General features: G+C 41.8%; 1 protein-coding gene across 10 annotated transcripts in view; it reads left to right on the top strand.

The window, feature by feature from the left end:
• Window positions 1-20,690, top strand: part of Atp9b (ATPase phospholipid transporting 9B (putative)) — a 255,789-nt gene that overhangs the window by 206,046 nt on the left and 29,053 nt on the right. For 9 of the 10 annotated variants that reach the window (XM_028872015.2, XM_028872021.2, XM_028872020.2 and 6 more), the window contains 2 exons: window positions 18,579-18,740; window positions 19,432-19,524. In XM_028872015.2, the coding sequence (XP_028727848.1) occupies window positions 18,579-18,740; window positions 19,432-19,524 (255 nt within the window). The remainder of the gene's footprint in view (window positions 1-18,578; window positions 18,741-19,431; window positions 19,525-20,690) is intronic. The other variant, XM_028872024.2, reaches the window with a different exon arrangement.

The following is a 20,690-nucleotide window of genomic DNA, read 5'->3' as shown; positions in this document are numbered from 1 at the left end:
TGACATGTCATTTAACACATGAGAACTTAAAAGCAGTACAAAAACAGGACAGAATGAAAGTGTTTAATGTGGAAAGCTGGGGACATTTGGTTATTCACCCACCCTACCAGCACCACCTCCTGGACTGTTCTAAATCAGCTTCTTGTCTTTACCCAAGCTCACTCACTGCCTTCTTGTTCTCCGTGTAGTAGTATTACTGGATTGTCTCTCGGCCCCATCCAGGAACCTGCCTGCTTTCTTTTCCCTTCATCCTGACCAGTTGAGTTCCTGCAGCACTGATGCTCACTCTGGTACATGCCGCACTCTGGGGCTGCTGGGACCTTCTCATTGCTGGAAACCTGCCTGTTCAGCTCAAATGCCTGCAGCTTCATTTCCGAGATTCCCAAATAAGCTCTGTTTTGATCTGTCTGCCCTATCCAGCATGTTCTCCCTGACTCATAAGCATCCAGTAACAGTGGATGTGACTGACTGCATTGTATGGTACTCACTCCTGTGGACTGAAGCAACGAGGCTTTCATTTTTGTCTAGATCTTTATATTCCTCTGAGAATTTTCAGTAGTTTTACTACTGTTGTAATTCAACCGAGGTAGTTTATCCCTAAAGGCTGAACAAAGCTGAATTCAGGCAGTTGTAGTTCTGTGCCCCTTTAGTACTAACCTGCTTCGCAGATCGTTAGTTGCTATGTCCTAGGACAGTTCTGAACTTGTTGCTGGCTCTGCATAGCTCTCCAGTTCAGTCTTCTGTGTTAGCCTCTCTACACTCAGAAGAAGAGTGTTCTAGTTCGAGTATGACATGTTTCCCACAAGCACTCGGATTGAAGCCTTGGGCCATAGCTGTTGGTGGTAGTTTGATCTATCTGAAGAGAAAGTGGGCACTGGGAGTAAGTCCTTTTGGGTGTCTTCTCCCTGTCTCTTTCCTGTCTACCATGAGGTAAAGAAGATCGTCTGGGACATGGTGCCATTGTCATTTTCTGCCAGACTCATTGAGACCAAGCAGCCCACGGACTGAACCCTCAGAAACCCTGAGCTGAAGTCAATCTTGACTTTTAGGTTGTCCATCATGTTTTGTAGTTGTTATTGTCATTACAGCTACACTAATAGAAAAGTAGTGCTAGAGACGTAGGGCTGTGTCTATAACTACCAGGTCATGTGGTTCCCACGCCTGCCAGACTAGTTTAAGGAGGAATCTGAGCTAGCCTGGTCTACATAGCGAGTATATATAATAATTTTCTTTTTTATTGATAGGAGTTCGTAGCTGAGATTTTCTTGAGTATCACTAGAGTTTCTGAAGTTGAACTTTTGAAAAATGTTGGAACTATTAAGATTCTGTGAACTCTTTGATACGGACTAAATGGATATAAGAGATGGATGGCTGTTAGCTTTGGGGGTTAGGGGAAGAATATTATGGTTTGAATTTAAAATGTTCCCCACAGCCTTGTGTATTAAATGCCAGGTCTCAGCTGATGGTATATTTTGAGAAGTTCTGGGAACTTTAGGGGGTAAGATCTTGGTGAAGGAACTAGGTTGTTGTGAGTAGCTTGTCCCTATCTCCTTGCAGTCTCCTTCTCTTCCTGTCCTACCATGAAGTGAAAGTACACGCTCTCCCACCACCATGATGTCCAGGCCAAACTCATGAGGTCAAACACCCATGGAGTAAACCTTCTGAAACTGAGACAAATTAAATCTTCCATTTAAATAGTTTCTGTTACATATTTTGGCCACAGATACACAAATGTAACTAACACAGTTGGCCATGTCCACATAGAGCCAGTCTGGTGACCCTATGGACTCCAGGCTGGATGAGAAACAGTTACTGGGTCTGTGAGTGGAAGGAAGAAACTGTGTGGTTGTCTAACGGTGGGCATGTAGGACAGTTGGGCTGAACACCCTTCAAGTTCAAGCAGACCCTTAGTTCCTATGGATTGGCAAGGCTACATTCAGCATTCAGATATTTGCCTATTGGTACATAAAACTACAACAGGAAACTTAAGATTCTTCCTGGAAGTCATACCACATCTCTGATTTAGAAAATGCTGAGGTGTCCAGGCCAGTGGACACCTTTAATCCAGCACTCGAGACAGTGGCAGGGAGTTTGAGGCTAGCCTGGTCTACATAGTGAGTTCCAGGCCAGGGCTATGAAGTGAGACCCTGTCTTCCCACAAAAAAAGAAAGTAAATAGAAAATACTGACATGGTCTGTGAAGATTGGGATTAGTTGAACTGTTGGTAATATTCAAGAAGCTCCAGAATAGAATTCCATGTTGGTAAAGGGAGAAGCTAGAGAAACGTGCTCCATCCTTTGTCTCCCTGGCCTGCACTATACACGTCTTTAGTCAGTGTCCCCTCACCACTGTCCCACTGTGTCTCAGAGGCCATGTTGGCTAGCATTGAACTGGGTATCCTAGGAAACCAATACAGTGTGTCAAAATAGGATTTGTGTGTGTACACATGCCGTGTGTGTGCACGTGTGTGTGTGTGTGTGTGTGTGTGTGTGTGTGTGTGTGTGTGTGTGTGTATTGATAGGGAGTCTAGTCAGCACAGTCCAACAGTCCCAAGTCATTTGGAGATCTCAGGGTGACAGTATGTAGTAAGATCTGTGTGACTTATAAATTGCTGTCTTCTTAGCCCTCAAGAAGGTTTTGAGACAGAAAGAGGGCACACATAACTGCTTTATGAAAGGAAAAAGGCTACCATTCTTTTTCCCAGAAAGAGCTAGCGCTGTTTTTGGTATTGCAGCATTCCAGAGCTCCTCCACAATTCCATATGATCAATGTTGAGAAGGCATTTCCTGGTCATAACAAGGGGAGCCCAGACCGAGGCTGCCAAAGCCATTCACATTTGTGGTTCAGAACTATACTATTTACGTATTCACTTTATTGCCTAACAAAGACATGTGAGTTTTGTTGAGGTACATAGAAAACTTTAAAATATTAGGGATTCACCATCAAAGGACATTTCATTGATTTGAAGACTTTTAAGAGCTTAAAGAATTTATAACAAAGAAACTGCTAACCTTATCCTTAACTCTTTTGACTTGTATGAAAATTTGACGGTGATTAAAGGCAGAATGTTAAGTAATATGTAAAAAGATATGTAACACATATTTTAAATCTGAACATGAAAACAATGAGCTTCATTGTGATTTTTAAAGTGTAGTATTGATGTGGTGTGCAGATCCCACAGCCTCAGGAAAGGCATCCAAATAGCCTGTTGTTTGGCATATTGAACTTCGCTGCTGTTAGCTTGACAGATGATAGCGATGTTTCCCAGTCACCACGGTACTATTGTAAAAGCATTTCTTATTGGATAAAGTGCTCAGAATATTGCACCCCGGAGCTTTATTTAGGGAAATGGTTCAATTGATGTTTTCTGTTTAACCCCAGTGCTGACCTACCACAGCATCCATGTTAATAAGCAGTGTTAGCAGTTAAGAGACTGGTTTGATACAGTCCTATCAACACTATATTCTTATAATCCTATTTATCCATGGCTCTCACGGTTATTCTACCTGATAACTTGTAAGACAGAAGGCCCTACATTTTGTGCATTGCACTGTTGTATGATAATCCCCATCACTTCATGGAACTCTTTCATCTTATTCTGAGGATGAATGTGGTTTGTTGAGTGACCCGTTTTGAGTTTGTAAGCCAGTTGCTGTTCTTTATAGTATAAGCCACCATGGTTTTCATTTTCCTGACTGAAAGGAGGATCTTTTCTATACCAGCACTTTTACATAGATGAACTTTTACTCTACACATCGTGGAATTCTTGAGGGTTGAGTTCATAAAGGTCCTAATAGACACAATAAGTACTTGCCAGGATGTGTCATTGGTCACATGCTTACGTCTACTTGAAGGCCTAAAAGTGATAGTGATGTCAGAGAATAAACAACTGACTTGTATGTATGAGGTAGGATCTATTTATGCCCTGGTCATTGTTTCCTGTGATAAGTGATCAATATTTCATTTTCTCTGAGAAGGAAGTTCTCCTTACCTGTCATTTGTGTACAGGCTCAGCATAGCAATCTAAAGCTGAACAAATGTTAAATATGTCATAGAAGTTCCTTTACAGAATGAAAATCTAGCTTTTCATTGTTTAACTGCATGTCCAGTGCAGTGCAGGAAGCCAGCACTGAACTCAAGTCACAGGAATCACAAGAGAACATAAGCTTAGGCTCAGTGCAGAAGTCATCAACACAAGTGATCAAGGCATAGCATGACCTCTGCTGATTATGGACCAAAAGATTGATTGGCTGTGATTTTTAATGACTGCTTATTCCTGTAAACTAGCTGTTTATTAGTAGCATCCTTTCCATTATATAGTTACATCTCTCAATCAGTAAGCCCTATGTTTAAATATCATCTCAAGATACAGCTATCTTTGCCTTGCTCAACTATTTATGTGTAAGAATCAGCTAGAATTAATGACAAATCACAAGTAGAATATTTTAAAATAAGGAACAATATGTCCTTAATAGCATTACATTTGGATTTACAGAAGAGCTAATGTATGTGGAGTGTTGGATTTTTTAATTCATTTTATTGTGTGTGCCTATTGAAGCAAGACTAATTGTGGTGTTTTGTCGATATATTTGTGAGGAGCAAATCATTGTCAGTGACACAAAGCCTTCACTCTGTGACCTTCAAGACCAATAGAGAATAAATACTGCATAGCCTGTCTGTGAATATTGATTAGTACTTTTTCTAGATGATCAAATTGCATTTTAAGTTAATAATTCTATTAAATTATAACAATGATTGTAATAATCACAATCAAAAATGATGAGATGTCAGTGATTAAATTATGATTTATAAAGTACATGGTAAAATATGTACTCTAAGGGTACAGCTGGCAGCTGTGTGTGTATAATTGCTAATAGGATAGAGGAAATTTCTGTCAAGCGTTTCAAGAATAGCAGCACAGAAATTTCTGGATAATGGAATTATAGAGAAAGGGATTGATAAAATCTTGCCCTGTGTTTTATTTTCTTCCGTATGGTGTGTGTCTGGGGCACACTCGCCTCTACTTGGTTACTTTGCGTGGGAAATGTGACTGTGCAGATGAGGTGCCTGTGACAGCTGTTGGGTGGTCACTAAGTGGCCTGTAGAGAAAATCCCACTCAGACTCTCACTGGTGGTGTTTTGTTTTAACATTCTCGTTTTAATTATTCTTGCCTCTGAGTTATTATCAATAGTCACATTATGTATTAGAAATTTCAGAAAGCTCAGTAGTCATAAAAATAGTCATTCAAAATATATGAAGCCTTTTACTTCTAGATTATCATTTTATATCTCAGAGAAAAATATCCCAGAGGTTATTTCTTGTTAAAATGCCAAGCAGCAATTAATTCCATTTAATATAGATACACACAAGAAGTATTTGATAACCTACCCCTAAGTTTTTATTTCATTACCTACAAAATTGCCTTATAAAATAGACTCAAATGATAGCATTGGATACATGGTATCATTAGAAAGTGCTGGTTGAGGAATGCATTCTTTGGTTGCCTCTGCATCCATGACAGCATCTAAAAGAAACAGGGAAAAAGGCTGCAGGTGCCACTCAATAGGAAAGCATTTGCCTATCACAGACATGGCCTTATGTTCCTTCCCAGCTAGGAGAGCAGTCAGTAGGAAGACATTCACCTTCCACTCCTCCCCTGAGCCCAACAGGCTCACAAAGTAAGCAACCTTAGAGTAAAGCTTCTCTGGTTTCTTGAGCAGCCTTCTTTTTTAATTCACATTTGAGTTAGCCATATAGATAAAGATATTCTAAATTTCTATACGTCTCTAAAAAGAGACATCAGCACCACAGTGCTAAGGTTGGTCTGTCCTTTACTTTCTGGTCTCTGTGATAGATCACCAGCTCTTCTGCAAAGCAACCAGAAGGATTTCTTGTATTCCAGGAAGCAGCTGGTCAGGCCTGACAAAATAGGAGCTTAGGACCTTGGCTCTTACCGCAGTACCTACAGCTACTCATGGTGAAACCTACATCTCCAGTGCACCTTTATTCCCCATTTCAACCACATCTCAGTATCACAGGGACAGAGAATTGAGGGCCATGCTCTCTGGGGCTTTCATCTAGTTCTACAGGAAACTATTATGGAAAAACCCACATGGAGGTCTAAATGTTGGTGATGGGCAGTAACCCTGGTGTCCTTTACATAGGAGAATTAGAAGTCAAACACCAGATGTCAAATACTATGAAGAAGAGAGCCCCTTAAACCACTCCTGTAAAGTGATTGTAGAAAGGGACAAGGCACTTTGGAAACAGTCTGGACAGTCACTTGGTAGTTTGCACAAGTGGGCACACAGTGTGACTTCAGGTCACACTCAGGCAAACATGAGCAAACGACACACTGCAGCCAGGCTTTTCCAGGTGGCCTTTGTTTTTACCTAAAGTCTTCTTGTTTAATCTGAGCATCATTTTCTTTTAGACTCTCGTTGGTTGGGGCACTTTCTCACTTCCCGTGTTTTAGTGACGCTTTTGGAGGTGACTGGCTAGGTGATTTGACTCTCAGTTTGGGTCTGTTGGAATTTTTCTCCAGAGTAGATGGAGTTAGGAGCTTGGAAGGGAGAGCATGTTGCATCCCATCCTGTCCCGTCCCATCACCACATCACATCACATCATCACATCCCATCACATCATCCCATCACATCATCCCATCACATCATCACATCCCATCCCATCATCACATCCCATCATCACATCACATCATCACATCCCATCACATCCCATCATCACATCCCATCCCATCCCATCATCACATCACATCACATCCCATCACATCACATCACATCACATCACATCACAGTCCACACAAGCAGCACTTCTGACGCTGACTCTGGTCACTTGGCCCAGGTGTGTTTCTCAGCTATCTCCACTGATGCTTACCCTTTTGTTTCTTCATTTAACACTGCATTCTTGGTCAGCCAGGTGTCGTGGCATTCAGGAGGCAGAGGCAGGGGAATCTCCGTGAGTTTGAGGCCAGCTTAGTGAGCTCCAGAACAGTCAGGGTTATGTAGAGAGACACTGTCTCTAAAACTAACAACAAAAACTGTTCTTAGTCAGGAAGCTCCCATGTACAACCTATATCAAAAGGGGTATTATATTCCCCTCCTTGAGGGTGAAGTCCTGTATAAATTACACTTTTGCATGAGAGAGTTCTCTCGGTGATGTGTTTAGTCATCCATTTACTTCTCACAATGGATTCATGCATGCTTGTTTTATACTTGGGGTTTTAATCCCCTCTAGTACTGCTTTTTGTATTTAAGCATTGCCTTGTTTTCTGTGCATACAGAGATGCTACAGGCACATCTTATATATACGTCTGCATATATTTTTGCTCCATTCTTAGAATCAGTCATTTCTCCAAGGATCCAAGTTGAAACCTGAAAAGGACAACAGCTCCTGAAACTACATACGTAACAATGCTACGTCATTATGATAATGTTATATGTTAATGCTGTGTTATTATGAGAATGCTATCTGTTTCTTCGGAGCATGCTGACATGCTCTCTTAAAGCATCCTTTTCTGAAGGATGTATATTTTGTTTTGTTTCATTTTATTTTGTTGGTGTGGGGCATATATTCTTTTACTGCGACTCATCCCCAGTCCCCAAAGTACATATCTTTAATTGTTTGAAGCTGTAGGAAGAAGAGAGACTCTAGCTGCCAATGCCACTGAAAGTTTCTTTGCTTTTATTTCTATATGTAATGCCATCAGATACAAGTCCTAGAAAGAATACCTCAGATCTATTTTGAATGCACAGAGAGAATTCACTGGAGATCTACTTCACAGTGCAGTAACTGCCCATGGCTTCAAAGCTCAGGCTGGAGCTGGAGAGTTGCTGAGGGTGAGGTAGCTGCTCCAGGAACTGGCACCTGAATTTACCCATTAGGAGTGACAGAGAACGAACACCACAGTCTGAATTCACAGCAGTTCTCCTGCAAGGCTGCTTCCCCGTCACTTGTCTACCTTTGTATTATCAAGAGAATCTTGCCCAATACCAAGCAGCTTACACTGGGCAATAATTTAAAGTATCTGTCTTGTGGAAAACTTAAATCTGATTTGCTTGGATGGATGTAGGTATGTGATCCTCAGGGTGATTAAACCTTTTGCATAGAATCCTAGGCTAGGTGTAAGTAGCTAAACTGATTTTTGTTATAAGCTGCTAACTCAAAAGGAGCTGTGAAGCCAAGCATAAACTAAATAATAAACAGATGTGAGTCACCAAATATAGAAAGCCTGGTCCTGACTGCAGTGGGGCACTGTGAGATGATAGGGTATTCACGGAAAGATGCAATTTACGGGTCACAGTGTAATAGTAACCTTTCACTGTAAATTGAAAATTAACCTTGGCATATTAGATCATTTGCAACTTATGGAGTCATTGTCTTGGATGGGAAGAGGCACTGTGGTCAGGTGCCAGGCTCTTAACATCTCCATGTCTTCTTCAGTACTATAGTTTGAGCAAGCTGCTGATGCTCAGTTATAGTACTAGATCATTGGGAGCTGTTCTTCATTCCCTTCTCATAACCTGGCAACTTGGAGTAAGAGTTTTGATCCCGGGGGGCCCGTGGAGGTAGACGGGCCCAGCAGTGGCAGCCGACAGGGATAATCAGACCCGGTGGCAGCCGGCAGAGACATTCAGGCCCAGCGGCAGCCCACAGAGGTAGACGGGCCCAGCGGCAGCCTGCTGAGGCAAACGGACCCGGCGGCAGCAGCCGACAGGGACATTCAGGCCCGGCGGCAGCCGGCAGAGACATTCAGGCCCAGCGGCGGCCCACAGAGGTACACAGGCCCGGCGGCAGAGACAAGCAGACGCAGGTAGGCCTGCGGCGGCCCGTGGAGGTAGACGGGCCCAGCAGCAGCCCTCTGAGGTAAACGGGCCCGGCGGCAGCGGCCGACAGGGATATTCAGGCCCGGCGGCAGCCGGCAGAGACACTCAGGCCCAGCGGCGGCCCACAGAGGTAGACAGGCCCGGCGGCAGAGACAAGCAGACGCAGGTAGGCCTGCGGCGGGGCCCGTGGAGGTAGACGGGCCCAGCGGTGGCAGCCGACAGGGATACTCAGACCCGGCGACAGCCGGCAGAGACATTCAGGCCCAGCGGCAGCCCACAAAGGTAGACGGGCCCAGCGGCGGCCTGCTGAGGTAAACGGACCCGGCGGCAGCGGCCGACAGGGACATTCAGGCCCGGTGGCGGCCCACAGGGGTAGACAGGCCCAGCGGCAGAGACAAGCAGACGCAGGTAGGCCTGTGGCGGCGGCCTGTGGAAGTAGACGGGCCCAGCAGCGGCCCGCTGAGGTAAACGGGCCCGGCGGCAGCGGCCGACAGGGACATTCAGTCCCGGCGGCAGCGGCCGACAGGGACATTCAGTCCCGGCTGCAGCCTGCAGAGACATTCAGGCCCGGTGGCGGCCTCCAGAGGCAGACAGGCCCAGCAGCAGCTGACAGGGACATACAGGCCCGGTGGCGGACTGCAGAGGTAAACAGGCCAGGGACGGAGACAAGCAGACGCAGCTTGGAACAGGGACGCCCCTAACCCCAACATCTGGGGAAGAAGCTATCTCGGTGGGTCAGAACCAGAACGAATCTGAACACTCCGTCTGAGAACAACCCAGGGCCCAGCTGCTGATCCTGTGAAACCCAACAATTTGGAGGTGTTGGTGAGACTACCCTGCTCAGCTGAAACCCATCTGGGAGAGGATTCAGATGCCTACAGTTTAAAGTCTGAGGAATCAAGATCAGCTGAGGAGTTGACAAATGAACAAAACGTGACCTGGGAACACAGAAGAAGGCGCTACCCAGACACCAAACCAGATCACCAGAATCATAAGTATATAATTCACCGATCGAAATCAGCTGCCCCTGAAGAAATAGCCCAAGAGCACCAATTTAACCAAGAACCACTACTAAACCAAGACTAAAAATTAGAACAAGAGAGGCACTCTCAGACACAGACACCACCTGCACCTCACAGAGGAAGAGATGAGTAGACGCCAGTGCAAAAATACAAGCAACAACATAAAGACCTATATGGCAACATCAGAACCTAGTGATTCTACACCTGCAAGACCTAAACATACCATGACAGAAGAAACAGAAGAAATCAACCCTAAAAATGACATTAAGAAGATGATAGAGGCCCTTAAAGAAGAAATAAAACATTCCCTCAATGAGGAAATAAAAACTTTCCTTAAAGAGGAATTGAAAAACTACCTTAAAGAGGAAATAAAAACTTTCCTTAAAGAGGAAATAAAAAACTCCCTTAAAGAGGAAATAAAAAACTCCCTTAAAGAGGAAATAAAAACTTCCCTTAAAGAGGAAATGAAAAACTCCATTAAAGAGGAAATAAAAAACTCCCTTAAAGAAATGGAAGAAAAAACGAACAAAAAATGGGAAGAAATCAAATCAAGCCAAGAAAAAGCAATTAAACAGATGAAAGAAACATTCCAAGATCTGAAAAATGAATTTGAGACAATAAAGAAAACACATGCTGAGGGAATACTGGAAATAGAAACCCTGACAAAACGAACAGGAACTACAGAAACAAGCATAACCAACCGATTGCAAGAAATGGAACAGAGAATCTCTGACGCTGAAGACATGATAGAGAAAATAGATTCGTCAGTCAAAGAAAACAATAAAGACAAAAAAGTCCTAACACAAAACGTCCAGGAAATTTGGGACACCATGAAAAGACCAAACCTAAGAATAATAGGGATAGAAGAAGGAGAAGAATACCAACTCAAAGGCACAGAAAATATATTCAACAAAATCATAGAAGAAAACTTTCCTAACCTAAAGAAAGAAATACCTATGAAGATACAAGAAGCTTACAGAACACCGAATAGGCTGGATCCAAAAAAAAAGTCCCCTCGCCACATAATAATCAAAACACTAAACACACAGAATAAAGAAAAAATATTAAGAGCTGCAAAGGAAAAGGACCAAGTAACATATAAAGGCAAACCCATCAGAATAACACCAGACTACTCAATAGAGACTATGAAAGCTAGAAGATCATGGACAAACCTCATGCAGACACTAAGAGACCATGGATGCCAACCCAGACTATTATACCCAGCAAAACTCTCAATCACCATAGGCGGAGTAAACAAAATATTCCAGGATAAAACCAGATTTAATCAATACCTGTCCACAAACCCAGCCCTACAGAAAGCACTAGAAGGGAAAATTCAACCCAAAGAAGCTAAACACATCCATGAAAAATCAAGCAATAGATAATCCTACACCAACATACACCACAGAAGGACAACACAACACAACCAAAAAATAACAGGAATTAACAATCACTGGTCATTAATATCCATCAATATCAATGGTCTCAACTCACCTATAAAAAGACACAGGCTAACAGAATGGATAAGAAAACAGGACCCATCCATATGCTGCATACAAGAAACACACCTTAACTCCAAAGACAGACACTACCTCCGAGTAAAGGGCTGGGAAAAGGTTTTCCAAGCAAATGGACCTAAGAAACAAGCTGGTGTAGCTATCCTAATATCTAATAAAATAGACTTCAAACTAAAATCAATCAAAAGAGACCAGGATGGACATTACATATTCATCATGGGAAAAATCCACCAAGATGAAGTCTCGATTCTAAACATTTATGCTCCAAATACAAAAGCACCCACATTCATAAAAGAAACACTACTAAAGTTTAAAACGCACATCAAACCCCACACATTAGTAGTGGGAGATTTTAACACACCACTCTCACCAAAAGATAGATCTACCAGACTGAAACTTAACAAAGAAATAAAGGACCTAACAGATGTTATGACTCAAATGGACCTAATAGACATCTACAGAATATTCCATCCTAACACAAAAGAATATACCTTCTTCTCAGCACCCCATGGAACCTTCTCAAAAATTGACCACATGCTTGGACACAAAACAAATCTCAACAGATACAAAAAAATTGGAATAACCTCCTGTATCTTATCAGACCACCATGCCTTAAAATTAGAACTCAATAACAACAAAAATTATAGAAAACCCACAAACTCATGGAAACTGAATAATGCCCACCTGAAACATCAATGGGTCAAGGAAGAAATAAAGACAGAAATTAAAGAGTTCCTAGAATTCAATGAAAATGAAAGTACAACATACCCAAACTTATGGGACACTATGAAAGCAGTGCTAAGAGGAAAATTCATAGCTCTAAATGCACACATAAAGAAGATGGAGCAATCCCATACCAAGGAATTAACAGCACAACTGAAAGCTCTAGAACAAAAAGAAACAAACTCACCCAGGAGAAATAGACGCCAGGAAATAATCAAATTGAGGGCTGAAATCAACGAAATAGAAAACAAGAGAACAATACAAAAAATCAATGAAACAAAGAGTTGGTTCTTTGAAAAAATCAACAAGATAGACAAACCACTAGCCAAATTAACCAAAAGGCAAAGAGAGAGCACCCAAATTCACAAAATCAGAAATGAAAAGGGAGACATAACAACAGACAATGAGGAAATCCAGAGAATCATCAGATCATACTTCAAAAACCTGTACTCCACAAAAATGGAAAACCAGGAAGAAATGGACAATTTTCTGGATAAATACCAAATACCAAAATTAAATCAAGACCAGATAAACCATTTAAATAGACCAATAACCCCTAAAGAAATAGAAACAGTCATCAAAAGTCTCCCAACTAAAAAAAGCCCAGGACCAGATGGTTTCAGTGCAAAATTCCACCAGACTTTCAAAGTAGAACTAATACCAATCCTCTTCAAAGTGTTCCACACAATAGAAACAGAAGGAACACTACCAAACTCTTTTTATGAGGCTACAATTACCCTGATACCCAAACCACACAAAGATGCAACAAAGAAAGAGAACTACAGACCAATCTCCCTCATGAACATTGATGCAAAAATACTCAACAAAATATTGGCAAACCGAATCCAAGAATACGTCAAAACAATCATCCATCACGACCAAGTAGGATTCATCCCAGGGATGCAAGGATGGTTCAACATACGGAAATCAGTCAATGTAATACACCATATAAACAAACTGAAAGAAAAAAACCACATGATCATCTCCCTAGATGCTGAAAAAGCCTTTGACAAAATCCAACACCCCTTCATGATAAAGGTCTTAGAAAGAATAGGAATACAAGGAACATTTCTAAACATAATAAAAGCAATCTATAGCAAGCCAACAGCAAACATCAAATTAAATGGAGAGAAACTCAAAGCGATACCACTAAATTCAGGAACAAGACAAGGCTGTCCACTCTCCCCATATTTATTCAATATAGTACTAGAAGTTCTAGCTAGAGCAATAAGACAACAAAAGGAGATCAAAGGGATACAAATTGGCAAGGAAGAAGTCAAACTTTCACTATTTGCAGATGATATGATAGTATACATAAGTGACCCCAAAAACTCTACCAGGGAACTTCTACAGCTGATAAACTCCTTCAGTAAAGTGGCAGGATACAAGATCAACTCAAAAAAATCAGTAGCCCTCCTATACACAAATGATAAAAGGGCTGAGAAAGAAGTCAGAGAAACATCACCCTTTACAATAGCCACAAATAATATAAAATACCTTGGGATAACACTAACTAAACAAGTGAAAGACCTTTTTGATAAGAACTTTAAATCTCTAAAGAAAGAAATTGAAGAAGATATCAGAAAATGGAAGGATCTCCCATGCTCATGGGTAGGTAGGATTAACATAGTAAAAATGGCAATCTTACCAAAAGCAATCTACAGATTCAATGCAATCCCCATCAAAATCCCAACACAATTCTTCACAGACTTGGAAAGAAAAATACTCAACTTTATATGGAAAAACAAAAGACCCAGGATAGCTAAAAGAATCCTATATGATAAAGCAACCCTTGGAGGCATCACCATCCCGGACCTCAAACTCTACTATAGAGCCATAGTAATAAAAACAGCTTGGTACTGGTATAAAAACAGACATACGGACCAATGGAATCGAATTGAAGACCCTGACATTAATCCATGCACATATGAACACCTGGTTTTTGACAAAGGAGCCAAAACTATACAATGGAACAAAGAAAGTATCTTCAACAAATGGTGCTGGCATAACTGGATGTCAATATGTAAAAGATTACAAATAGATCCATATCTGTCACCATGCACAAAACTCAAGTCCAAGTGGACCAAAGACCTAAACATAAATCCAGTTACACTAAACTTAATAGAAAAGAAAATAGGAAGCACTCTTGAACGCATTGGCACTGGAGACCATTTCCTAAATAAAACACCGACAGCACAGACCCTGAGCACAACCATTAATAAATGGGACCTCTCAAAACTGAGAAGCTTTTGCAGGGCAAAAGACACAGTCAATAAGACAAAAAGACAGCCAACAGATTGGGAAAAGATCTTCACCAATCCCACATCTGACAGAGGATTGATCTCCACAATATATAAAGAACTCAAGAAACTAGACATCAAAGCACTGAACAGTCCAATTAAAAAATGGGCTAAAGAGCTAAACAGAGAATTCACAAAACAAGAACTACAAATGGCTGAAAGACATTTAAAGAAATGCTCAACATCCTTAATCATCAGAGAAATGCAAATCAAAACGACTCTGAGATACCACCTTACACCTGTTAGAATGGCTAAGATCAAAAACACCAATGACAACCAATGTTGGAGAGGATGTGGAGCAAAGGGAACACTCCTCCACTGTTGGTGGGAATGTAAACTTGTACAACCACTGTGGAAATCAGTATGGCGGTTTCTCAGAAAATTAGGAATCGAACTACCTCAAGACCCAGCCATACCACTCTTGGGCATATACCCAAAGAATGCTGATACATACCATAAAGATACATGCTCATCTATGTTCATAGCAGCACTATTTGTAATAGCCAGAACCTGGAAACAGCCTAGATGCCCATCAACGGAAGAATGGATGAAAAAAATGTGGTACATATACACAATGGAGTACTACTCAGCAGAGAAAAACAATGAAAGCATGAAATTTGCAGGCAAATGGATGGAACTAGAAAAAATCATCCTGAGTGAGGTAACCCAAACCCAGAAAGACAGTTATGGTATGTACTCACTCATTGGTGGATTCTAGATATAAAATGAACAATCAGACCACAACCCATAGAACCATAAAGGCTATATATATATATAGCATGGAGGTCCCTAGGACGACTGTGGCTTATAATAAATTTCAGTTTTACTCAATTATTGAAAAAAAATAGCCAAATGAATAGAAACACATGAACTATGAACCAAAGGCTGAGGGGCTCCCAGCTGGATCAGGCCCTCTGAATAGGTGAGACAGTTGATTGGCTTGATCAGTTTGGGAGGCATCTAGGCAGTGGGACCAAGTCCTGTGCTCAATGCATGAATTGGCTGCTTGAAACCAGGAACTTATGCAGGGACACTTGGCTTAGTCTGGGCGGAAGGGACTGGACCTCCCTGGACTGAGTCTACCAAGTTGATCACAGTCCTCGGGGGAGGACTTGTCCTGGAGGAGGTGGGAATGGAGGGTGGGCTGGGGGTAAGGGGAGGGCGTGGGAGGGGGGAGAATAGGGGAACCCATGGCTGATATGTAGAATTGAATGGTATTGTAAAATAAAAAATATATATCACAAATAAAAAAAAAAAAAAAAAAAAAAAAAAAAAAAAGAGTTTTGATCCCAGCTTCCCTGTGACACACCATTGAACATTTTGTGCACCATCTTAACCAGCCAAGAACAGCCGATGCTCAAAGGGTGGGTACATGTTGCTGTTGCTTTGTGGCAAACAACCAAGACTGGACATAGAAAGCCATTTGATTTTCATAGACACATCTTTCTGCAACCATGCAGGTCTTCATGCAGTGTTCTAACCCTTATGTCCCTGCCCGCAATAAAGATGACAAGGCTGCAAAGATACAGTGACTTGGTGGCCTTGTCAGAGGCAGCTTTAGAAGATAAATCCTTTGCTGATTTGTCACAAACAGGGAATCACAAAGCAAAGAATTTCTCGGTGGCGATTTCTCATCGTACTTGACAAGCACAGGCGTTCCGTTACAGTATGTATGAGTTATCTTAAGGGCGAGGCCCAGAGTGCTTACTAAGACTGGCAAAGTGAGCTGATCAGAGTGAACTGAGCAGTTCCATGTTGAGAAGGGGACAGGAGGGCTCGAGTCAATGAAGGAGATCTCTGCGTGTGTCCAGAGCAGAAGAGCTGAGTGCAGTACTTGAGATGGCGGCTGCCCCATTCAGAGTGCAGGAGCACAAGGTCAAGGGCTTGGGTTTGCTCTGTTGATGTTCTGTCATCTCTTCTTTTACAGCCTAGCCTGCTGAGTACATTTATAGTCTGATCACAGTTCCACTCCGTTTGTCCTAGGCTAACCCCACCAGTTTTAAACCATCAAAACACTGTGAAGAGATACTTTCCCTAGTGCACTGCATATAATTTGTGACCGGTCACTTGCAAGTGCCTGAGTCTGTGTGTGTTTGTCATCCTAAACAACCCTCACACTTGTGCAGTTCACCACTTTAGCAGATGTCATGTAAGAGCATGGAGAGCCCTGGAGAGACTGCGTGAAGAGTGCATTGGGATGCAGCCTGCCTGTCCATGTCTGTCATACCCAACTGGGCACTGCACCCCACGTTCTTTTCTGTAGTTCTGCCATAGTGCCCCTAGCACTTATACATGTTCCTGCTGTGGGCCTTGGGAGGTCTTAGCATTCAAGGTAAAGAAACAGCTCTCCATCCCAGCCTTTGAAAAAAACATTTTTTTGAAAGTATTCTGCCATTGGGTTTGTGGGAAATTACCTAAAAGTCCTGCTTTTAAAGGGATTCCTGGTCTTCCCAAAGAAAAAAACAAAATGGCCTCTGTGCCAAAGGACCGAGGATCAAACCCCCATGTCTGGTAACCACATGTGCATCCTGCTGGGGACCCATCACCTGTGAAGGTTTCATCTTCACCAGATGCTGAGGGGTAGCCTCAAGCATTGCCATTGTACAAAGAAACAGATTTTGAGGCTGCCACCACTGCAGAAATTCTGGATCTCTGACTAGAAGTTTTATCATGTTCTCTCTGAGGAGATGAGCATAGACAGGACACTAAGACTGAATTCATGACAATGGCACAAGACAAGATTTAAGTGTTCTTGATATTTCTTGAGTTCCCAAAGCCCAAGATAAAATCTAGATGTTCAAGCGGTGTTCAAACTAAAAACACAGAGTCTTACTCTTCCCCAAGAGAGACTCATGCTGGGCAAGAACTGTGTGTGCTTCCTGGCCTCTGGCAAAGCTGCATCTGGGGGACAGAGCAAGGGAAGGCCCCACCTGGAACCCACTGAGGGAAACTGTGGCCTTGCTCGGCTGGGCTGGCATTCCTTTAGACTCTGAGAGGGTTGGGTACTATTTTATGTAACTGTGATGAGATTGCTCTAAAGATAACCCCTTTCCAGAGAAAGTCATAAAGATTTCATGTATTAACCTAAAATTGATTATGCCACTAATGATTTTTAAATTTTATAATAAATAACTGTAAATAAAAAATAGCTCCTATGTTTGAGAACCTGCATAAGCCAGGAATTTATTTACATCATTTCAGCCTTAGGACAGTTTGCAAGTGTCCTTTTCACATTACAGAGGAAAGCAAACCTTGACAAAATAAAGAATTGGACACAGAGCTGCTGGGTGTCACAGCCATACTCAACTCAGAACCCAGGCTGGGCATCTACTTTGTTATTCTCTCTGTCCTAGCTATCATTAATTGTCAACTTGACAAAGACTACAGTCACCCAAAATTGAGTCTCAAGTGAGTAATTTTCTTTTATCATATTAATGTTTGGGCATGTCTGTAAGGGATGGTTGTAGGAAGGCCCAGCCCATGGTCTGAGTGCTGCCATCCTTAAATAGGTGGTCCTGGGCTGCATTAGAGTGCTGTCACACATGAGGCTGGGAGGGAGCCAGAAAATGAGCCAGTGAGCATGTTTCTCCATGGTTCCTGCCCTGACATCCCTCAGCCAGGTGATCTGGAAGTCTGAACCGAGTAAACTCCTTCCTCATGAGGTTCCTTTGAGCCAAAATGTTTCATCACAGCAACAGGATGAAACCAAGGCAGTTCTCTTTACATCTGTAGCTGTTCTGTAGGTACCTGGATGTTTATTATGAGTTCATTAATCAGGTATCGGCTTATCCTTTCTACTAGGAAAAAAAGATAAAGAGGATGGAAAAGCCTGCAGAACCACTGGTGGTGAATTGGGACAAATCATGCGACTCAAGCCCTAGATGGGTTCTTGGGATTCTTTCCTGGAGTCTGAAACCATCTGTTCTGGGAATCCAATCAGAACACATTGCAAAATAGTCTTTATGGTGCATAGTGGTCTTCTTTTAAACAAACAAAAAAATCTTGCTCACCTGTTAAAGAACTGTTCAGAATTGTGTAGGAGAGAAATGAAAGTTACGCACTTCGTTTCTCTGCATCACTTGTGTCTCAGTGGCTCTGCACACCAGTGTGCTGTGTTTCTTCACATAGTTTTCCCCAGGTGGTTGATCCTCACACACACACTCTGATCTCCTCAGGTGGCACTGGTGCGGTGGACAGAGAGTGTCGGGCTCACTCTGGTCAGCAGGGACCTTGCTTCCATGCAGCTGAAGACCCCCAGTGGCCAGGTCTTGACTTACTGCATCCTGCAGATGTTTCCCTTCACCTCTGAGAGCAAGCGGATGGGCATCATTGTCAGAGTACGTCATGGTTTCCCAGCTGAGCTCACACACCAGTTCCTCCAGTCACTGTGTCCAGGCTTTAAATCTATACAGAACTTCCTCCCACCCCAGAAAATGTCAAGGTCAGATATTTACTCAGTACTTTGTGCTTTGTTATTGTTTTGTTTAAAAGAAGAAGAAAAGAAAAGAAAAAACTCAATAATATATGAACTGAGAAGCTTGTATGGCTCCAGTTGATAAAGCCATTCTTCCTACAACCACTAAAGCAGAACAAGTAGAGGGGGGCAGTAGTAATATTTTAGTGAATATTGCTTTGTTTTGTCCTCAACAGAAATCATATAACATGCCAAAGAATTTAATGATTTATGACCACAAAGTTACTAATACAAACCTTTTTGCTTGTTACCATAACCAGTACCAAAATTACGTTTTGTAATTTCACTTGCTAAATAGTGAAACTGTCACACTTGGGGAAGTGGAGAGCATTGATACTTAGACTACAGACCAGATCTGTGTCAAGAACTGAAGTGCAGCGTCTTAGGTGTTTGCCCCTCACTGCACTGGTGTTTAAGGATGGTTTCTACAAAGAAAGCCCATGACACGTTCTCCGAAGACCTGCTTCCTCCAGAGCATCTCTCTAAGCCAGTGGTGATTGACATGGAGCACTGCAGCCCAACTGTCTTCTGTGTCTGTTCTTACCCTACTCCAGGACGAATCCACAGCAGAAATCACATTCTACATGAAAGGTGCTGACGTCGCAATGTCCACCATTGTCCAGTACAATGACTGGCTAGAAGAAGAGGTAGGCAACCTATTCTCAGCTTTGTACAAAATGTCTTCATGAAATTTAGTAAGCCAGCGACAGAAAAGTAGTACCTTTTCCACACTTGTACCATTGGAATGAATCATGTTGTCACCATAAGCCAGGCATGGACAGGTGGCCAGGGATGGTAATATTCTTCTACTAAATTTTCTAAATATTTATAGTTCCTTCCAGGTCCATATAAATAAAGGCTAAAACCCTGGTTAGTTACAAAACCTCTGCTTCCTATAGAAATAATTGCTATTTTGTTTAGTATATGAAGTGTGCAGATATGTAAAAGTAGATCTAAAATAGCTTTGGATACATAACCAATTAGGTGTGTATGTATATGTATTTTTTAACAATATTGAAAGGAGACTTTAATTTTTATTTTAATCTAATGCTAATTTGTTTTCTTAAAAAAAAGAACAGAAAATAAGGTACAAACATAATCAACCCTATATTGTTATTCCTAAACTATAGTTAGCCTCATGAGGTTATAATATTTATTGTTAAAGTTGTATATTGGTCTGTAATTAGATTTCAAAGTAAAACTAGGGTTGCTAGGATATAGCCAGGTCAGTCGCGCTCTCTCTCTCTCTGTCTCTCTCTCTCTCTCTCTCTCTCTCTCTCTCTCTCTCTCTCTCTCTCTCTCTCTCTCTCGTGTACACATTACTGCAGGTGCCTTGGTCTCTTGTTCCACTGTCAGACTGCAGAGATGATCTGTCAGCACAACAGCCACACCCGATATTCACGATGGTCCTGGCAATATGAATCAATATCTCCTTCAGGGCACTTTGATTTAATCAGAGACATGAATAAATTAAACTCCCTGAAGACCTAGTAAAATGCCATAAAAATTACTTTTGGTCATAATGACGTGCAATTAATTGTAAAATACTTGTTTAATTTATTTAGCTTTATGAGGTCAAATCAATAAATGTCTTGCAACAGACAGATAATGTCAGATTGTTGTTCAGAAAGATAACTTCATTAAAAATCCTATGCACATTTGTTTGTTGAAATTGTATTTTCTTGCCATAGATAAATCTTTTGCCTCTTCACCACCAGTATGTTATGTACGTTCTGTTGTAGCCTGAGAAAGCCTTTCATTTTATCAGCAAAGTTCCTGGGTGTGTTCAGAAACATGCATGTTGATTGGGTTT

Source organism: Peromyscus leucopus, chromosome 19 (genome assembly GCF_004664715.2).
Source record: "Peromyscus leucopus breed LL Stock chromosome 19, UCI_PerLeu_2.1, whole genome shotgun sequence".
NCBI lineage: Eukaryota > Metazoa > Chordata > Mammalia > Rodentia > Cricetidae > Peromyscus > Peromyscus leucopus.
Note: the sequence above shows the minus strand (reverse complement) of the source record. Positions and strands in the feature narration are given on the sequence as shown.